This window comes from Helicoverpa zea, chromosome 21, assembly GCF_022581195.2.
Source record: "Helicoverpa zea isolate HzStark_Cry1AcR chromosome 21, ilHelZeax1.1, whole genome shotgun sequence".
NCBI lineage: Eukaryota > Metazoa > Arthropoda > Insecta > Lepidoptera > Noctuidae > Helicoverpa > Helicoverpa zea.
This window is the reverse complement of record NC_061472.1, coordinates 2348881-2366423: the sequence shown is the minus strand read 5'-3', so window position 1 is coordinate 2366423 and position 17543 is coordinate 2348881. Positions and strand designations below refer to the sequence as shown.

At 36.6% G+C, this 17543-nt stretch overlaps 1 protein-coding gene across 1 annotated transcript; it reads left to right on the top strand.

The window, feature by feature from the left end:
* Positions 1 to 1008: 1008 nt before the first annotated feature.
* Positions 1009 to 2262, top strand: LOC124640923. The gene is made up of 3 exons (XM_047178885.1): positions 1009 to 1112; positions 1335 to 1488; positions 1827 to 2262. Exons 1-3 carry the CDS (start codon positions 1014 to 1016, stop codon positions 2003 to 2005), a joined length of 432 nt encoding a protein of 143 aa, XP_047034841.1. The 5' UTR covers positions 1009 to 1013; the 3' UTR covers positions 2006 to 2262.
* Positions 2263 to 17543: the final 15281 nt, after the last annotated feature.

The window sequence follows — 17543 nt, the reverse complement described above, 5'->3', positions numbered from 1 at the left end:
TTTCCACGTGGAAATTGTTCGTGAATAATTACTATCAAAACATTTTTAGAAGGACGATTGAAATGATAACGTTATTAATTACATAAAATAGAAGAGTGTATTTTTACGCTCACTTATTTATACTATTGTACCATACTGTACGATCAACGAATTCAGTGCTGTCGTGTACCTTTTCAATAATCAACAAATAAAGAAAACAAAATGGGAAAGTTTTTTAAATCGTTCCAAAAAGTAATCCGATCCTTTAGTTCATTAAAACTCATCATTTTACTTCAAGTGTTATGCGGGCGTTACTTTACCATCACCAATTCAAAGTTGCTCCGTCGTCTAATAAAATTATATTGCATGGTTATTTCCCCCATAATACTCTATAATTGTTATTCATTTTTTCTTGTTTCACATGGTTTGAGCTTACCTCCATTTTACATGATTGAATACACCGGCTTCGTTGTAACGTCCTTAATTTTCTCCGACGAATTCTTCAAAAAATATTGCAATAATCTCAAAACCAATGACAGAATAATGGGCTTCAAGAACAAAGCTGATATTCCACGTCATTTATCTGTAATTTTTTCTTTAAATATAATTATAGATATATGTTTGAGTGTTTTGAGGTATTTTAATATAACAATAAGTTTACTTCATCTATGCTGCATGACGGTTTTAGTAATAAGCATCGATTTGAGTCATATGTACATCGTCATAGTTTTTAACATGATAGAGCGTCGCATACAGTGCTTGCGTTTATTTTTGGAAAGGAATCATATTCCGATAAATATTGTCGGTAGAAATGAAATAGCAATGAGCATCAAAAATGTAAGAAAAAGTTTGTTTTATTATAACAACCTGCTGGATGAGTTTACGACAGTTGATAAACACCTTCAATATTTGGTTAGTAAGTTGTATTTACATAAATATCTTTAAATATTTGGTTTTCGTTTTATGGTACTTTTATCGTTTTGCATTTTGTAGAGAATAAATAGAAATAAAAAATGTAAATTTAGGGCTTTTTAATGATTTTTTTTTTGTTCCAGTTAATGATCCAGTTTCTTGGCAACTTCCCCAAACTATTAGTCGTAATATATGCATTATCTTCGCTTGCTTTTGAAGGAGTAAGTTTGAAGCTTTAAATGATTTCTATTACCATATTTCTTTAACTATTGAAATTAGAAAAGGGTCGGACTTTCAAAATAATTGGCATCTACAGTTTTTTTTTTCAAATTCAGATTTACTAACGATCTTTTTCTTCAATTTACTGCACTCTTTTAGTTTAATTCTTTCTCTTCAAATGTAGGTTAATTAAGTTATAATTTTAATATCTTACAATATTACAGGACCCGGTGCGCCCTCCACTTATTTTCATATCTGTACCCGAGGCAGTTTTAACAGTATTAGCTTTGTCTTCTGCGGCATTAGTCGTAGAAGGAATCATATCGGAAGTGGACAAAATAAAAGAAATTCTAACTGCGCAGCAATTGAAATGTTCAGGTGAATTATGGTTTTAAGACCTCAACTTCAGTCCTAAAAGTTGTAAACAGTTTTTTTAAGAAAAAAAATGACGTTTCTGTTGTCAGTGCACTTAGGCTTAGTGCAAACTTCTTCTTCCCAGTAATAACAAATAGGAAGTGGTGAAAGATGGGCGTTTTTGGGGCTATAAGATAGCCCCAAAAACGTTTTCAGTAGTAATCCTAACATTCCAAAAGTGCTGTTTTCAGCCTACTTTGACTAAATGATTTTTGATTTTAATGACGCCTAAACCAGGCGTATTATTTTGTTTGCCTTCTTAATGAATGTGTTTATTGTTTTTTTCATGAAATCTTTCACAGACGAGTGTCTTCGGTTCGAGCTGCAGACGGCGCTGCAGTACGTGCGCCTGCGTCCGTTCCGATACACGCTCTGCCGCGCGATACCGCTCGATGTCAACATGCTGTTCAACATTATATCTATATGCATCACTTATGTCATTGTGGGTTTGCAGCTGACGCATTTTAGTCAGCAAGGGTAATAGAAAAATTTCAAAATTTCTGTTGTTCAGATAGTAGATTTTTAGTTCCACGATTTTATCAGTGCAGTAGTCGTTAATGTTTATCTATATTAGCATCTATTTTATTTATATTATTATGATCAACTCACATTGGTATTAGAATAATTTTACAGCTTTCGGTGTTCGGCTAGAAAGCGGATTGTAGTGTAATAGTTGTAACGATTTGTTAAATAATAGCTTTTTTGTGATTTGTATTGATGTTTGTAATTTAGTATTGTGCAGTTATATAATATTCTCAACCCAAAAGGGCTGTCAGTGTTTGGTTTGAATCAATATGATTATTGTTATATAAAAAGTCAGTCCCACTGTGGGCGCCAAAATATTTTCTTGGCGCCCTATCTGGGACCGGACAAAAACTTTAGGAGTAGTTTTAACGTGTTTTGTGCTTTCGGTATTGGTTTTTGCACAAATTGTATTTTTTCTTATAGCACATTAAATAAGACACATTTTAAATGAAACTTCGACTTTTAATTGAGTTGTATTAGTATTACGTACACAAGTAACTGTGTGTGTTAGTTATTAAAATGTACTGAAAAATGTATATTGCATTTTATTTAACTATTTCCTTTGAACAAGAATTGTGAGCATCATGTACATAAAAAAAAGCTTTTGACTTCTGTCACATGAAACTTGAAATACTAATACATTTACTACATCCCAATACCTAGATAATAGATGTTACAAAGCTAATGAAGTGACAATCATAAATCATAACGGCGGCCATATATTAGCACGGCTGTGTATTGACAGCAAGCCAAATACATTTATCATTGGACACAAGACATGCACAACTATTGTATCAACTGTAGTTACAAACAAACGTAGCATACAAACTATGTATGTATATCTATGGAGTTAGTTTAATGCTTAAAGTCAACAGAAAGGCTTTATAAAAAAGTTGTGTTCAAAGATTTTTCATGTTCAAAATTAGAATCGATTCTACTTTCATTTGTTTAAAGGGTTACCTTTTATTTTTTGGTTCGCCTGCTTTGTTTTACGACCGAGGTACCGAGATAAAATATAGCCTATGATGCTCGGGAAGAGTGTAGCTTTTCAAAAGGCAAACAATTTTTTCATCAGTTTAAGACCAAGGATACAAACAAAAATATATTTCTTCTTTACTATAATTCAATTAGTACAAAATACAAGGAATTTTGCAGAAGTCTGTTTCAAAAAGAACATAACAATATATCAGTGCAGTAATTACTTAATCACACAAACAGTTGTCATTCGCGTTGCTTACCGATATTTCATGTCGACATAATCTCTTTATTAATATCGACTGCATCGAAATGTTACCGAGTGTAGACTTTTAAATTAATAGAAACGGCAGAATTTTGTGCACCTTTCATTTGGTGAATATCATTATATAGAAAGAACTGTTTTATCGCTCTTTGGTAATGAAATACAATATGTTGATAATATATAGGTACTCTACCAAGTGTAGAGGAATGCATCACAAAGGCTAACTATTGAACTAATTTCACTGTCTGTAACTAAGTAACACTATTTGCGCTAAACATAAGCTGTATTTATCATTTAACAATAGTTGCAGTACATATTTGTTTATGTAACGCCACAGTAAAGTACTTAAAATATAACATTATTTTTAAGTAATGTCTACTCTACTTCATTGTTGAGTCTGCAGAATGAGCGTGCGGTCTTGTCTAGTGGAATTATTGGCAATTGATTTATTTACCGGCGCGTACGTTCCGAGGTAGGATTCAAAGTTGACTAATATCATATTAATGTGGGTTTGTCTCGACGTTCTGCAATATACCACAATTTCACATACCAAACCACAAATATATTCACAAATATAGAGGTTCATAATAGGCTGAGTATAGTAAGTTGTAGGTATTGAATATGTAGGTACATAGTAAACTAATACGGATCGTGACGTATTAACTTGCTACAGTTTAAGTTTAAAAATAATACAAGTAACATTATATTCTTCCCCAACATACATATACGCCCAGATTTGTAATACAGCTGAAAGTAATAAGACAATAAAATGAGTATCTAAATCTAGGTCATATTTTGAACCAATCTGTATTTATCTACAAATAGATACAACCGCATGAACTTCACAACTGTATTTCAAAGAAAAAAAAAATACATTTTCAATCAAAACTCAAAACTAATTTAGGATTTTATAAACAGTGCCACCAAAGCAGATGAAACTTCGGCCATCGATCAAAGTCAAGTTGGTCCCAAAGGCCAAACCGCTCGGTCCTCAAGTTAAATTGTTACCACACTGTCGTTTCATGAATTAATTTAATTTCGGACTTGCCTGGGAGAGTATAAATTCGATTTTGTAAGGTGGTTAGTATTTTAACTAACCTAATAATGTTAAAGTTAGGTTGTCTTGTCTATCTCTTTCTGATAAAATTGATGAATTGAATATCAGGTGATACAAGCTGAAGGAAGACGCAAAAGACATGCAAAAATAATATCTATAAACTCTAATGAAGTAACGTTTATGTAAAGCGTATCATCATTATGAGCATTTTTATCGTCCTACTGCTGGACACAGGCTACCTCTCACACAGAGAAGGATCGAGCGTTAGTCACCACGCTTGCTCAATTGCGCGTTGGTAAAGCGTATTATTTCAATACAATTGAAAAGTTTTTTTTATGTGTATGTACCCACCTGATTAGAAGCCAGCCAATTTCTTAATCAGTTATATCTACAAAATTCAACCCGATGAAGCCAGATGTAAAACAGAATAGACGAAGGGTTAAAATTAGCCCTTCATATAATAAAAAACGCAAGGGGCGCAAAGATAATCCTTCTAAACACTTCTTAAGATTTTATGTCTCCTTCACTGTTAAACTTAAAGATTTTGCACATGTAAAGCGATTCGATACTATAGGAAAGTTTCGCGGAAATCATGTATTTATTTATTTACAAATTTTTGTACACACACATAATAAAGAAAGAAGACAGGAAAGAAAGAATAATCTACAAAGACCTTTTTAAACTCTCAATAATGAATTGAATGTCTATTTAAGATCAATCACGACATTTTGTACACTAACATGCTTAAGACTAATGCTAATAAAAATTCGTGGTTCAGAAAAACACAAAACAATTCGGCATCAACATCATTTTCCTGCTTTTATCCCAATTTTATGTCTATTATTAGTGTTTGACAAATCGTCTTTCACATAATATGTCCATCCTTACTTATTTGGTTCTCCTCCTTCATTGTATCCATACCCTATAATCCTAAGCATTTTTTCTTACAGTAATAATACTTTTTGTCTTCATAGCTTAGCTTGACGGTAGTGCACCAACCCTACGTCGGTTCAATTTTAATATCGTCGTAAAAACAGGATTATATTCATAACAGATAAAATATTTTAACTGCCTTTTTGAGTTTTATTTGTTTATATAATCCCAGTTATTGTTCTTAGGCAATTTTATTGCGTGCGCTATGTTTAAGTGGCCGTTTTCTTAAATCGCTTGAGCTAGTTTATTTTCATCGTTAGGTGAGTATTCTAATATAATTGCAGAAATAAGGTATCTATGTGAAAAATGTCTAAGACCTAATAAAAATAAATTTATTATTCAATATTATAATTTGAGAAATTAAATACTTGAGTGACTTTGTAGGGGATAATCTTTGGATAACCGAACCGACTTACAAAATTATGTTCATATTTCGTATTTATTTGCATACCATAATGTTACAAGGAGCATAAAGCTAGGTACATATTATAGACCCTGTTAGGGCACAGCAAAGAAGGCAAGTTTAATTACACAATTAGGTAGATACAATATAATTCGATGTTAGGACAAATAGAACGCTCTTTTTAAGTGTCACATGTTTTATTTGAATACTGAAAGTAGATCCCCAGGGACGTGGAAAACTGCTAGTATTTTATACACAAAAAACATAAAAAATAAAAACAAAGTACATTTCACAAAACGTTATTAGAAAAAAATCTCATTAAAATTTTCACATCCTGCCCTGACATGACGTCACCGCTGTAATCTTACCCTGATTGATGACATCCTACTGTATACCACCAATGAGATTACACCACCAATACAAGAAGACCTCACTTACAGAACAAGAGCCTAAACCTTGGGGGTCTTTATAACTTGGGCGATTTAGCGCGAAAGCATACACCAGATAACTTTGAGCTCTGCCGTAGAACATTTGTGAAGGTCTCAAGGGTCTATCAAAATTTGTTTATTGTATTGTTTGGGAGGGTCTGTATGAATAATTCATATAATATCGTGTAGATATGCTCAGTTTGATGAGGTGTCACATTATTCACAATTTGCGACTGATACCTTAATACGTTTTTGTGATTATGTATAGTATGTAATTTTCGGATAAATCATGTTGTCATCGATATACGCATACAAGGCTGGGTAGCCTTGTATGGGTATAATGAGGAAACGTGGTGTCGCTATAAATCTTATGTGATTTAAGTATTTTTTTAATAAATTTAAAGTCAGGTTTTGATTTAGTACAAGATTGTTGTTGCGACTACTTATGGTTTTACTATTTTTTGTTTCACAAGTATTTGGTGAAAACCTTACAACCAATCCACTTTCTGCATCCATTGATGTTAAAGTAAGAAAATGCACCAGGAATGCAGAAATACTGTGGCTTGAGAAGATAAAGCCACTAATCCTCAAGCCACTTTAAATTTAGTACTAGACTGCTATATTTACCTGGTACACAAAGAATCAACAAGTCAAATCTGAGCTAGAATAATAAAAACTATGCTAAAACCAGTTTTACGACGGGAGTCGTCTTCACAGTGCGTTTGTGCAGTCCACAGGGATAACTTTATTCTTATCTGTGATGCAAAACCAGGATTTACTAAAAAATGAATAGGTATTTCCTATGCTTTTTGTTTATCTCTACTATTTGCTTACACCTACTTGAAAACTAGCTCACCTAGGTTGAACTGTCTTAAACGTTTCATAGTATTCAAATTTCATGGCATTCGGGGGTACATTGTTATCGGGAATATGAATATAAACTTTCACATTGAGTACATTTAGTATTGGCAGCTTCTTTTCTCATCAGTCTTTCTTCATAGGCCGTTTTCCGAAGCTACACTGTCCTCGGGTAACATGGGTAGATGGGATGTTTTATCTGGGTACGAGAAGTTCCCTTGGGTTATTGTAAGAAAAATGCTTTTAAAATCTGATTATTGACTACTCTGTATTATAGAGTAATAATTTTCTTAAAAAGTTTTATCTTCCAAATCCAGTATCCTTGCATTCTCACATCCTGGACGATTGTAGTAATAAATTATGTATTCGTGTTATAAAACCATCCGCGCCAATGGCTGAGATTTCACTGATCCAGCTTGTTTTAATGGCGTACTCCGGAAACCTAGCTTAGACGTGATATAGTGCTTTAGAAACTGAAGAGCATGTTGGGTGTTATTTATTTTTGTTCCCTGCTTTTGCTCAGAAGATGGTGAATATAGTGAGCCGGATATACAAAATTATTAAAAAAGATTTTGGACGCAATAGATTGATACAAATGTTGCATTTATATATTTTTGGTGCTGCTGTATATATTTGGTTCTTGACTATGTGGAGAATTATAAATGCATTAAGTATTTTTGAGAAGACTCTAAATTCAACGCCGGGAAAACTATACTAACCGATAAATCGATTTTTTTACTTTTCTGTTTATTTTTTGAAGCCGTGTGTGACTAATGTCACTATGCATGCGCTCGCTTCAGAATTATTCATGAACACTTCAGGACTTCGAAAATTTGATTTGAGTGTTGTAGATAGAATGGACATCTTATTTTCATATGCTTCATAAATTAGCCTTTCTAACTTTGAGCATAAAACGTAGATACATGCTAATAAATTACTTCTTCAGTAAAAACTAATTACCAACTCGCATTACTGCTCAATTCTTTTCTGTGTGATAGGAGCCCTGTGCCCAGCAGTGAGATGAAAGAAACATGCTGCTGATGACGATGATGATGAACTAATTAATAACACAGGTAATGCTGTGTATTAGCAGCTTGAGAACCTGTCTATTGTAGCGAACTAAGGACTCATTAAAACTATAATGACAACGATGATGAATCATTTTAGTATCGAAAGGATCTAAAATTGAACATTTTATTAAACATGCTAAAACTTGAAAAATATGCGCAAACAAGGAATATATCAAAATGAAAGCTTATTTCTCCATTATTTATGACATCATAGAAGTAGTACAATCTAACTTTCTGTTACATTAGCTCAGCTTCGCAACCTCGGCCTTGCCCTTCAGAAGTTCTATGTCAAGGAGAAATGCATCCGCGAGCCACGCCACGTGTAACTTGTTCTAGAATATTATTGCGTATTATTTTAAACATTGTTCAGTACTTTGGTGAATGAACATTTTCTTATTGTTGAATTTTGGATTTGGCGCTAAAATTACATTGGTTGGTTAGGAGCGATTAGAAAAGTCAACGTTATGTTTAAGTGTCAAAATTAAGTAAGCATGGAAGTAAAATCAACAACAAGGTTTCCACCATGAGTCATGGCAGGATGCCTTAACTAATGATATAGAACAAATCAGTAAGTCGACAAAAAGTGATAGGTAGTGGTAAAATATTTATTAAAATAAACGGATAATATAACACGGTGCAATTAAATGTTTTTGATAACGTTAAACCCCACACAGACGTATTAACAGAAAAAGCAGAATACAAACTAGAATTAGGCTTTTGATTTAGATTTTAAAATAATAAAATATTCACTAGAAGCTGCTGAAGTGAATCAACTGAATGATAACAATGACGTAGGTAACGCAGAAACTGATTATAGTAATCGGCATGTTGATATCGACGGGCACGGCTCTGCAGATCACGATTTTGAACGGCCGAATGTGGATGTAATGCAGAGCAACCTCCAGCTCAGACGAGAGAGACGGATCTGAAAGCCATTGCAACTGTGTTGTTATTTAGCTCTTGTATCCATTTGTGAAGACGTGGTGGCCTAGGTCTCGAGTATGAGGGCGCGGGTTCGACTCCAGGTCAGGCAAGTACCAATGCAACTTTTCTAAGTTTGTATGTACTTTCTAAGTACCTATGTCTTAGACACCAATGACCGTGTTTCGGATGGCATGCTAAACTGTAGGTCCCGGCTGTCTTTGAACATCATTAGCAGTCGTTACGGGTAGTCAGAAGCCAGTAAGTCTGACACGAGTCTAACTAAGGGGTACTGGAGTTAAGTTTTGTTAAGTTAAGTGTTAAGGGGTACGGGTTGAGGAGGTCAGATAGGCAGTGGCTCCTTGTAAAGCACTGGTGCTCAGCTAAATCTGGTTAGACTGGAAGCCGACCTCAACATAGTTGGGACAAAGGCTCGGAGGATGATGTGTCCGATTGTGCACCCCATCTTAAAAACATGTTACTTGTAGTTATAATTGTGTTACCTGAGCAGCGAACCAACTGAGTAACAAGCGTCGCCTTGATTGCGTCTATTTCGTTACTGATCAATTCTGAGACAATAGCTGGAGACGTCGACACAATTAAAGACGCCATGTTGATAATTGCCAAAGTTAAGCCACGCATTGGGTTACTCTGTAATTGAGTTAGCTTTTTTTAATATGCCGGATTTGCTGAATAATGCTGTGGTAAATATTATATGACCTCTGCACTCTTGTTAGTATTAAGTAAATAGTTTATTCAATTAAATAAATAAATTAACGTGTACTCAGAAAGAGAAAAGATAGAAAAGTTGTCTTACTTGAGTTTGCAGCCAATACTGTACTGAATAATAATATCCAATTAAATAACATGGCACGCGGCAGAGCAAAAATACTGCTACCTACAAAATACAACTACTATTGAATATCTGGCTGAACCGCATAACAACTTCGGATCCTGAAACTTTGGCTTATTATATTAAAATAGAACCCGTTATATAACCCGTTACAACTTTCATATATTATAAAATCACTCACCGCAAATTGAAACTCTAATTGAATAGCGTCGAGACTATCTAACAGGTTGCTGTAATAACCGACGCATTTTCTGACAATCTTCACGTTTTTCTGCAGCTGATCTTTGCCGACAATATTGACAGGAACAAAATTGTTCTCCAAGGCGTTTTGTATGACACGCATCTAAATATATAAAACTCAAAGGTGACTGACTGACTGACTGACTGACATAGTGATCTATCAACGCACAGCTGAAACCACTGGACGGATCGGGCTGAAATTTGGCATGCAGGTAGATGTTATGACGTAGGCACCCGCTAAGAAAGGATTTTGATCAATTCTACCCCCAAGGGGATAAAATAGGGGATGAAAGTTTGTATGAAACTTTGTCAATTTTAAACCGATCGGACTGAGACTTTGCATGCATAAAGCTACTATAGCGTAGGCAACCCTTAAGAAAGGATTTTGATAAATTTCATCCCTAGGGGATAAAATAGGGGATGAAAGTTTGTATACATCTTCTTAGATTTGTACACGCTAATCTTCGGAACTACTGAACGGATTTCAATGATTTTTTCTTTGTTGTATCAGTATTAAGCCTGGTCAACATATAGGCTATAATTTATCTTTGAAACTTGAAGACCTGATGCAGAACTCCAACAGACCAACAATACTATAAGTGATACAAAAATGGTGCCATGGCAAAAATTGTTTCATGTGATGAGCATTTTCAGCTGAGATAATAAATTTTAAGATCTGGAACACCTGATGTGGAACCCCAAGAACCCAGCTTCTCTATACCATATACAGGTATGACGTTTTAGCAAAAGTTGTTCAATTTGATAAGCACTTTCTATTGACTTACACAAATTGAAGATCTAAAACACCTGATGTGGAACTCCAGGGGCCCAGCTTCTCTGTACCATATACAGGTATGACGTTTTAGCAAAAGTTGTTCAATTTGATAAGCACTTTCTATTGACTTATACAAATTGAAGATCTAAAACACCTGATGTGGAACTCCAGGGGCCCAGCTAGACTATAGCATATAGAGGTATGACGTTTCAGCAAAAGTTGTTCAATCTGATAAGCACTCTCTATTGACGTATAAACATCGAAGATCTGGAACACCTGATGTGGAACTTCAGGAGCAATACTACACTTGAAATGTATAGAAATGAATGTTATGAAATAGGTATGGTGAATCAAAAAAGTCATTAGTCCGTCTTTTAGACACGTATTTTTCTTTTCTCTCTCTCACAAACAAATAATAACGAAGATACAACAACGCTTGAATCCACTGCTTAGTACAAATTTTACATACCTAGACGTGGCGTCACGAGCCCCCACTCTCCGACTTTGTTGCGTTATATCTCATTATTATATTGTATGTCTCTTCCAGACCTCGGGACTATAGAGTTCCGAATTTTTGGGAGGCAAACGTGGGGCCGAAGCCAACTCGCTGAAGCCCTTTTGAGACAACTTTAATGAAATGGTGACACAAAACCGACGATTATCCCTTTATACACTATAGAAATGAACCCAAGGACAATCCCCGGTAGACGTCGTTAAAAAAAAGACAATCCCCGGTTTTGTGCTAAAATATTGCTAACTATGGAGGAAAACTACTTGGGCTATTGTGATGGGATGTTAGTGGATGACAATGTACCTATTAGGTACATCTAAAAATGGCAGGTGGAGACTCGCCACCTCACTTACTGGGCCCCCGGGAACCAGTCACTGAATAGCAACAAGAGGGCAACAGGGACATGAGCGGCTGAAGGGTGAGGATACCTCGGTGGACTTTAAACGCAGATTACGCGCTCCCTGTGCTTACCATGAGGCACCTACCCTCCAAGCAGGGCTACTAATCCTGCTCTAGCGACTCCACTATGGACGGCCAAGCCAAGCCAGAGGCGTGAGACCTACCCCCGTCATGGTTCACTCCGACCGGCCGGAAATGGGGGACAGTATACTCTCCCTGGAGAACTCAGTATATATAGCCCCGTGGGGTCGCTACTCCCCGTCTCCCAGCCTCAGATGTCCTGCGGTACCTATATCTCATTATTATTGTCGTTATTATCTCAAGAGCCTTTGTCCCAATTATGTTAGGGTCGACTTCCAGTCACGATGCAACTGAGTACCAGTGTTTTACAAGGAGCGACTGCCTATCTGACCTCCACGACCCGGTTACCCGTTCAACCCAACACCCCTTGGTAAGACGTACTGGCTTCTGACTACCCATAACGACTGCCAAGAATGTTCAATGACAGCCGGAACCTACAGTTTAACATCCCCTCCAAATGACGGTCATTGGTATCCAAAATATACGTAGAATGTACATATGAAAAGTTGCATTGGCAGGCACTTGCCAGACCTGGAATCAAAGACGCACGCTCATACTTGAGAGATTGGTTCTCTACCCACTAAACCACCACGACTTCCACTAAGTCACCACGACTTTGTCATCTATTTAATGTTTTTTTACGTAATAATACTTGTGTAATATTTTTGCCACACACAAATGCGGACTAATTAGAATCACTACTTTTATCCCTATGGTCACGTCTATTGCGGTTCAGTTCTCAGCGTTTTGTTTAGTCTGCTGTGCCTTTGCTGTTAAAGTACAAAAATTAAGTATATAGAACGTTTCTCTTCGGTCCCTTAAAATTCAATATCAGACTATTCAGATCTTTGATTTTGCTGACCTCGTAGTCGCTGGCATAAGGGACAGGATCCGCGTACGAAGTCGCGGGCAACAGCTAGTTCGAGAATATAATCCAAAAAGAAGTAAGCTTACTGTCAATAAAGGACAATGGGCGATTCCGGTCCAAATGTCCACCACGAACGAGTCCTATATGGCTAGATAGTCCGTTAAATATAGAACATTTTTTGTTATGAAAGTAAAAAAAAATATAATGCCAGAAAAAAGTTATAGCAAAATCAAATAAAACATTTTTTAGATTTTTTCAATTTCATTTTTTCAATTACTTTTCGTGATGTTCGATTTTCGTACTTTCTGTAACTTCTGACAAAATAGAATTGTTCATTATTAGAGAGAAGACACCACCAGTTACATCGAACTTTCTTAGATCCAGGCACCGCTGAGTATATTCAAGCACTTCGCCTTCGCCGGCGCTTCTGGCGCCTAAATTGGTTAGTGATTCGTACATCCATCGGGCAAAAAATATGGGTTGTTTATATGCAAATGTGTTTTACTCATCTTAGTTTTAGATAAAGTGCGGAAATGGAAGTGGAATAAAACAAAAAATAATAATGATAACATACAAAAAGTACCGAAAATTAAGAATACATTTTTGGCTATAACTTTTTTTTGGCATTGATTTTTTTTTTACTTTCTTAGTAAAAGTTACTCTAAATTAAGTGGACTATCTAAATATATAAAACTCAAAGGTGACTGACTGACTGACTGACTGACATAGTGATCTATCAACGCACAGCTGAAACCACTGGACGGATCGGGCTGAAATTTGGCATGCAGGTAGATGTTATGACGTAGGCACCCGCTAAGAAAGGATTTTGATCAATTCTACCCCCAAGGGGATAAAATAGGGGATGAAAGTTTGTATGAAACTTTGTCAATTTTAAACCGATCGGACTGAGACTTTGCATGCATAAAGCTACTATAGCGTAGGCAACCCTTAAGAAAGGATTTTGATAAATTTCATCCCTAGGGGATAAAATAGGGGATGAAAGTTTGTATACATCTTCTTAGATTTGTACACGCTAATCTTCGGAACTACTGAACGGATTTCAATGATTTTTTCTTTGTTGTATCAGTATTAAGCCTGGTCAACATATAGGCTATAATTTATCTTTGAAACTTGAAGACCTGATGCAGAACTCCAACAGACCAACAATACTATAAGTGATACAAAAATGGTGCCATGGCAAAAATTGTTTCATGTGATGAGCATTTTCAGCTGAGATAATAAATTTTAAGATCTGGAACACCTGATGTGGAACCCCAAGAACCCAGCTTCTCTATACCATATACAGGTATGACGTTTTAGCAAAAGTTGTTCAATTTGATAAGCACTTTCTATTGACTTACACAAATTGAAGATCTAAAACACCTGATGTGGAACTCCAGGGGCCCAGCTTCTCTGTACCATATACAGGTATGACGTTTTAGCAAAAGTTGTTCAATTTGATAAGCACTTTCTATTGACTTATACAAATTGAAGATCTAAAACACCTGATGTGGAACTCCAGGGGCCCAGCTAGACTATAGCATATAGAGGTATGACGTTTCAGCAAAAGTTGTTCAATCTGATAAGCACTCTCTATTGACGTATAAACATCGAAGATCTGGAACACCTGATGTGGAACTTCAGGAGCAATACTACACTTGAAATGTATAGAAATGAATGTTATGAAATAGGTATGGTGAATCAAAAAAGTCATTAGTCCGTCTTTTAGACACGTATTTTTCTTTTCTCTCTCTCACAAACAAATAATAACGAAGATACAACAACGCTTGAATCCACTGCTTAGTACAAATTTTACATACCTAGACGTGGCGTCACGAGCCCCCACTCTCCGACTTTGTTGCGTTATATCTCATTATTATATTGTATGTCTCTTCCAGACCTCGGGACTATAGAGTTCCGAATTTTTGGGAGGCAAACGTGGGGCCGAAGCCAACTCGCTGAAGCCCTTTTGAGACAACTTTAATGAAATGGTGACACAAAACCGACGATTATCCCTTTATACACTATAGAAATGAACCCAAGGACAATCCCCGGTAGACGTCGTTAAAAAAAAGACAATCCCCGGTTTTGTGCTAAAATATTGCTAACTATGGAGGAAAACTACTTGGGCTATTGTGATGGGATGTTAGTGGATGACAATGTACCTATTAGGTACATCTAAAAATGGCAGGTGGAGACTCGCCACCTCACTTACTGGGCCCCCGGGAACCAGTCACTGAATAGCAACAAGAGGGCAACAGGGACATGAGCGGCTGAAGGGTGAGGATACCTCGGTGGACTTTAAACGCAGATTACGCGCTCCCTGTGCTTACCATGAGGCACCTACCCTCCAAGCAGGGCTACTAATCCTGCTCTAGCGACTCCACTATGGACGGCCAAGCCAAGCCAGAGGCGTGAGACCTACCCCCGTCATGGTTCACTCCGACCGGCCGGAAATGGGGGACAGTATACTCTCCCTGGAGAACTCAGTATATATAGCCCCGTGGGGTCGCTACTCCCCGTCTCCCAGCCTCAGATGTCCTGCGGTACCTATATCTCATTATTATTGTCGTTATTATCTCAAGAGCCTTTGTCCCAATTATGTTAGGGTCGACTTCCAGTCACGATGCAACTGAGTACCAGTGTTTTACAAGGAGCGACTGCCTATCTGACCTCCACGACCCGGTTACCCGTTCAACCCAACACCCCTTGGTAAGACGTACTGGCTTCTGACTACCCATAACGACTGCCAAGAATGTTCAATGACAGCCGGAACCTACAGTTTAACATCCCCTCCAAATGACGGTCATTGGTATCCAAAATATACGTAGAATGTACATATGAAAAGTTGCATTGGCAGGCACTTGCCAGACCTGGAATCAAAGACGCACGCTCATACTTGAGAGATTGGTTCTCTACCCACTAAACCACCACGACTTCCACTAAGTCACCACGACTTTGTCATCTATTTAATGTTTTTTTACGTAATAATACTTGTGTAATATTTTTGCCACACACAAATGCGGACTAATTAGAATCACTACTTTTATCCCTATGGTCACGTCTATTGCGGTTCAGTTCTCAGCGTTTTGTTTAGTCTGCTGTGCCTTTGCTGTTAAAGTACAAAAATTAAGTATATAGAACGTTTCTCTTCGGTCCCTTAAAATTCAATATCAGACTATTCAGATCTTTGATTTTGCTGACCTCGTAGTCGCTGGCATAAGGGACAGGATCCGCGTACGAAGTCGCGGGCAACAGCTAGTTTAATTATATAGGTCTCGTTCGTGGTGGACATTTGGACCAAACTTCATACATTCTTGCCCAATCTCCTTTACATCTGAGGCTACGGCTAAAATATATCTTGGAAGATATGAGGAATCAATCCAAAAAAGATAAACAAACAACATCCATAGAACAACAGTAATATGAATGGGCACTAACACAGCTTTACTAACGTACGGCAAATTCTTAAGGCCCATGATAGCATCGCTTGTTTTAACGCTAGTATATAATCTTACAACATGTTTTTCGGATGTTACAATACTGTAAATAGCGTGCACACTATATTGTATAGCCATGAGTAGTAGTACCACATTAAATTTGTGCCAAAATAAAGATCCAGTAGTAGAATATATGAAAACAATGACGGAGTAAAGCTTAGCGAAGAAGCAAACGTATTTAGAATCACTAATTCTAGAGTAACATCCCAAACCAAGTCTTAAAGCTGGTAGAAAGTATTCTACACATGTTGAAAGAAATAATTTTAGTTTCAAAAATGCCTCCATTTCGTATGATCCAAACGCAGACTGCTGTGTATTCAAATTTAGGTGCACGTTAAATATCATGGCATAGTGCGTGTATTTCAGTCCTTTCCAATTATGTAATGAAAATACATATATTAATTAAAAAGACTTCAGAATTTTCTAGAGCCAAATATTAGTTTTAACAGTGTATCTACGCGATGAAAAAAGTCATCGAATCTAATAATACGCGGCATCCATTTCGAAGCAGGCAAATGTTGTGTGTGACCGACGATGAATATAGCTCACGTCAGATGCCTGTGTCGACAGGGCTTTACTTATGACCTCAGACAAAACCGTAGAAAGTAAAAACAAGAAGATAATATTAGAGCAATGTTTTATTGAAATACACACAACAAATAACATGAATACATAACACATACACTCGTGCTATTTTGATGTTGATACTAAAAAGCAGACAGAATTATCAATCGACAAAGCTTAGCACAATTGCAAGATAAAAATAGATTAGAATAACACAAGTGTTAGAAAAAAAACTTTCTTACAACACAGGCACAAGTAGACATCCTTTGATTCGGATATCTCTTTTGGAAACTCGACCAAAAATTCAGCAGCTTCATAATAATTATGCGTGTGAATAAAAATTGAGACCGTAAAAGAGTAACATATTCAATTACAAGTTGCTAAAGTGAATAAACTGCATGATAACAATGACGTAGGTGATGCAGAAACCGACTGTAGTAATCGGCATGTTGATATCGACGGGCACGGCTCTGCAGATCACGAACTTGAACGGCCGAATGTGGATGTAATGCAGAGCAACCTCCAGCTCAGACGAGAGAGACGGATCTGAAAGCCATTTTAACTGTGTTGTTATTTAGCTCTTGTGCACCATATCTTATAAACATGTTACTAGTAGTTATAATTGTGTTACCTGAGCAGCGAACCAACTGAGCAACAAGCGTCGCCTTGATTGCGTCTATTTCATTACTGATCAATTCTGAGACGAAAGCTGGTGAAGTTGTCACAAATAAAGACGCCATGTTAATTAGTGCCACAGTGAAGATATCGCTTGGGATACTCTGAAATTTAATTT

Excerpts from the sequence above, each read along its gene's own strand:
- LOC124640923 (XM_047178885.1), top strand. The coding sequence starts at position 1,014 with ATGATTTTTTTTTTGTTCCAGTTAATGATCCAGTTTCTTGGCAACTTC. Across the intron at positions 1,113-1,334 it reads CTTCGCTTGCTTTTGAAGGA|GACCCGGTGCGCCCTCCACT; the intron begins GTAAGTTTGAAG and ends ACAATATTACAG. Across the intron at positions 1,489-1,826 it reads GCAGCAATTGAAATGTTCAG|ACGAGTGTCTTCGGTTCGAG; the intron begins GTGAATTATGGT and ends AATCTTTCACAG.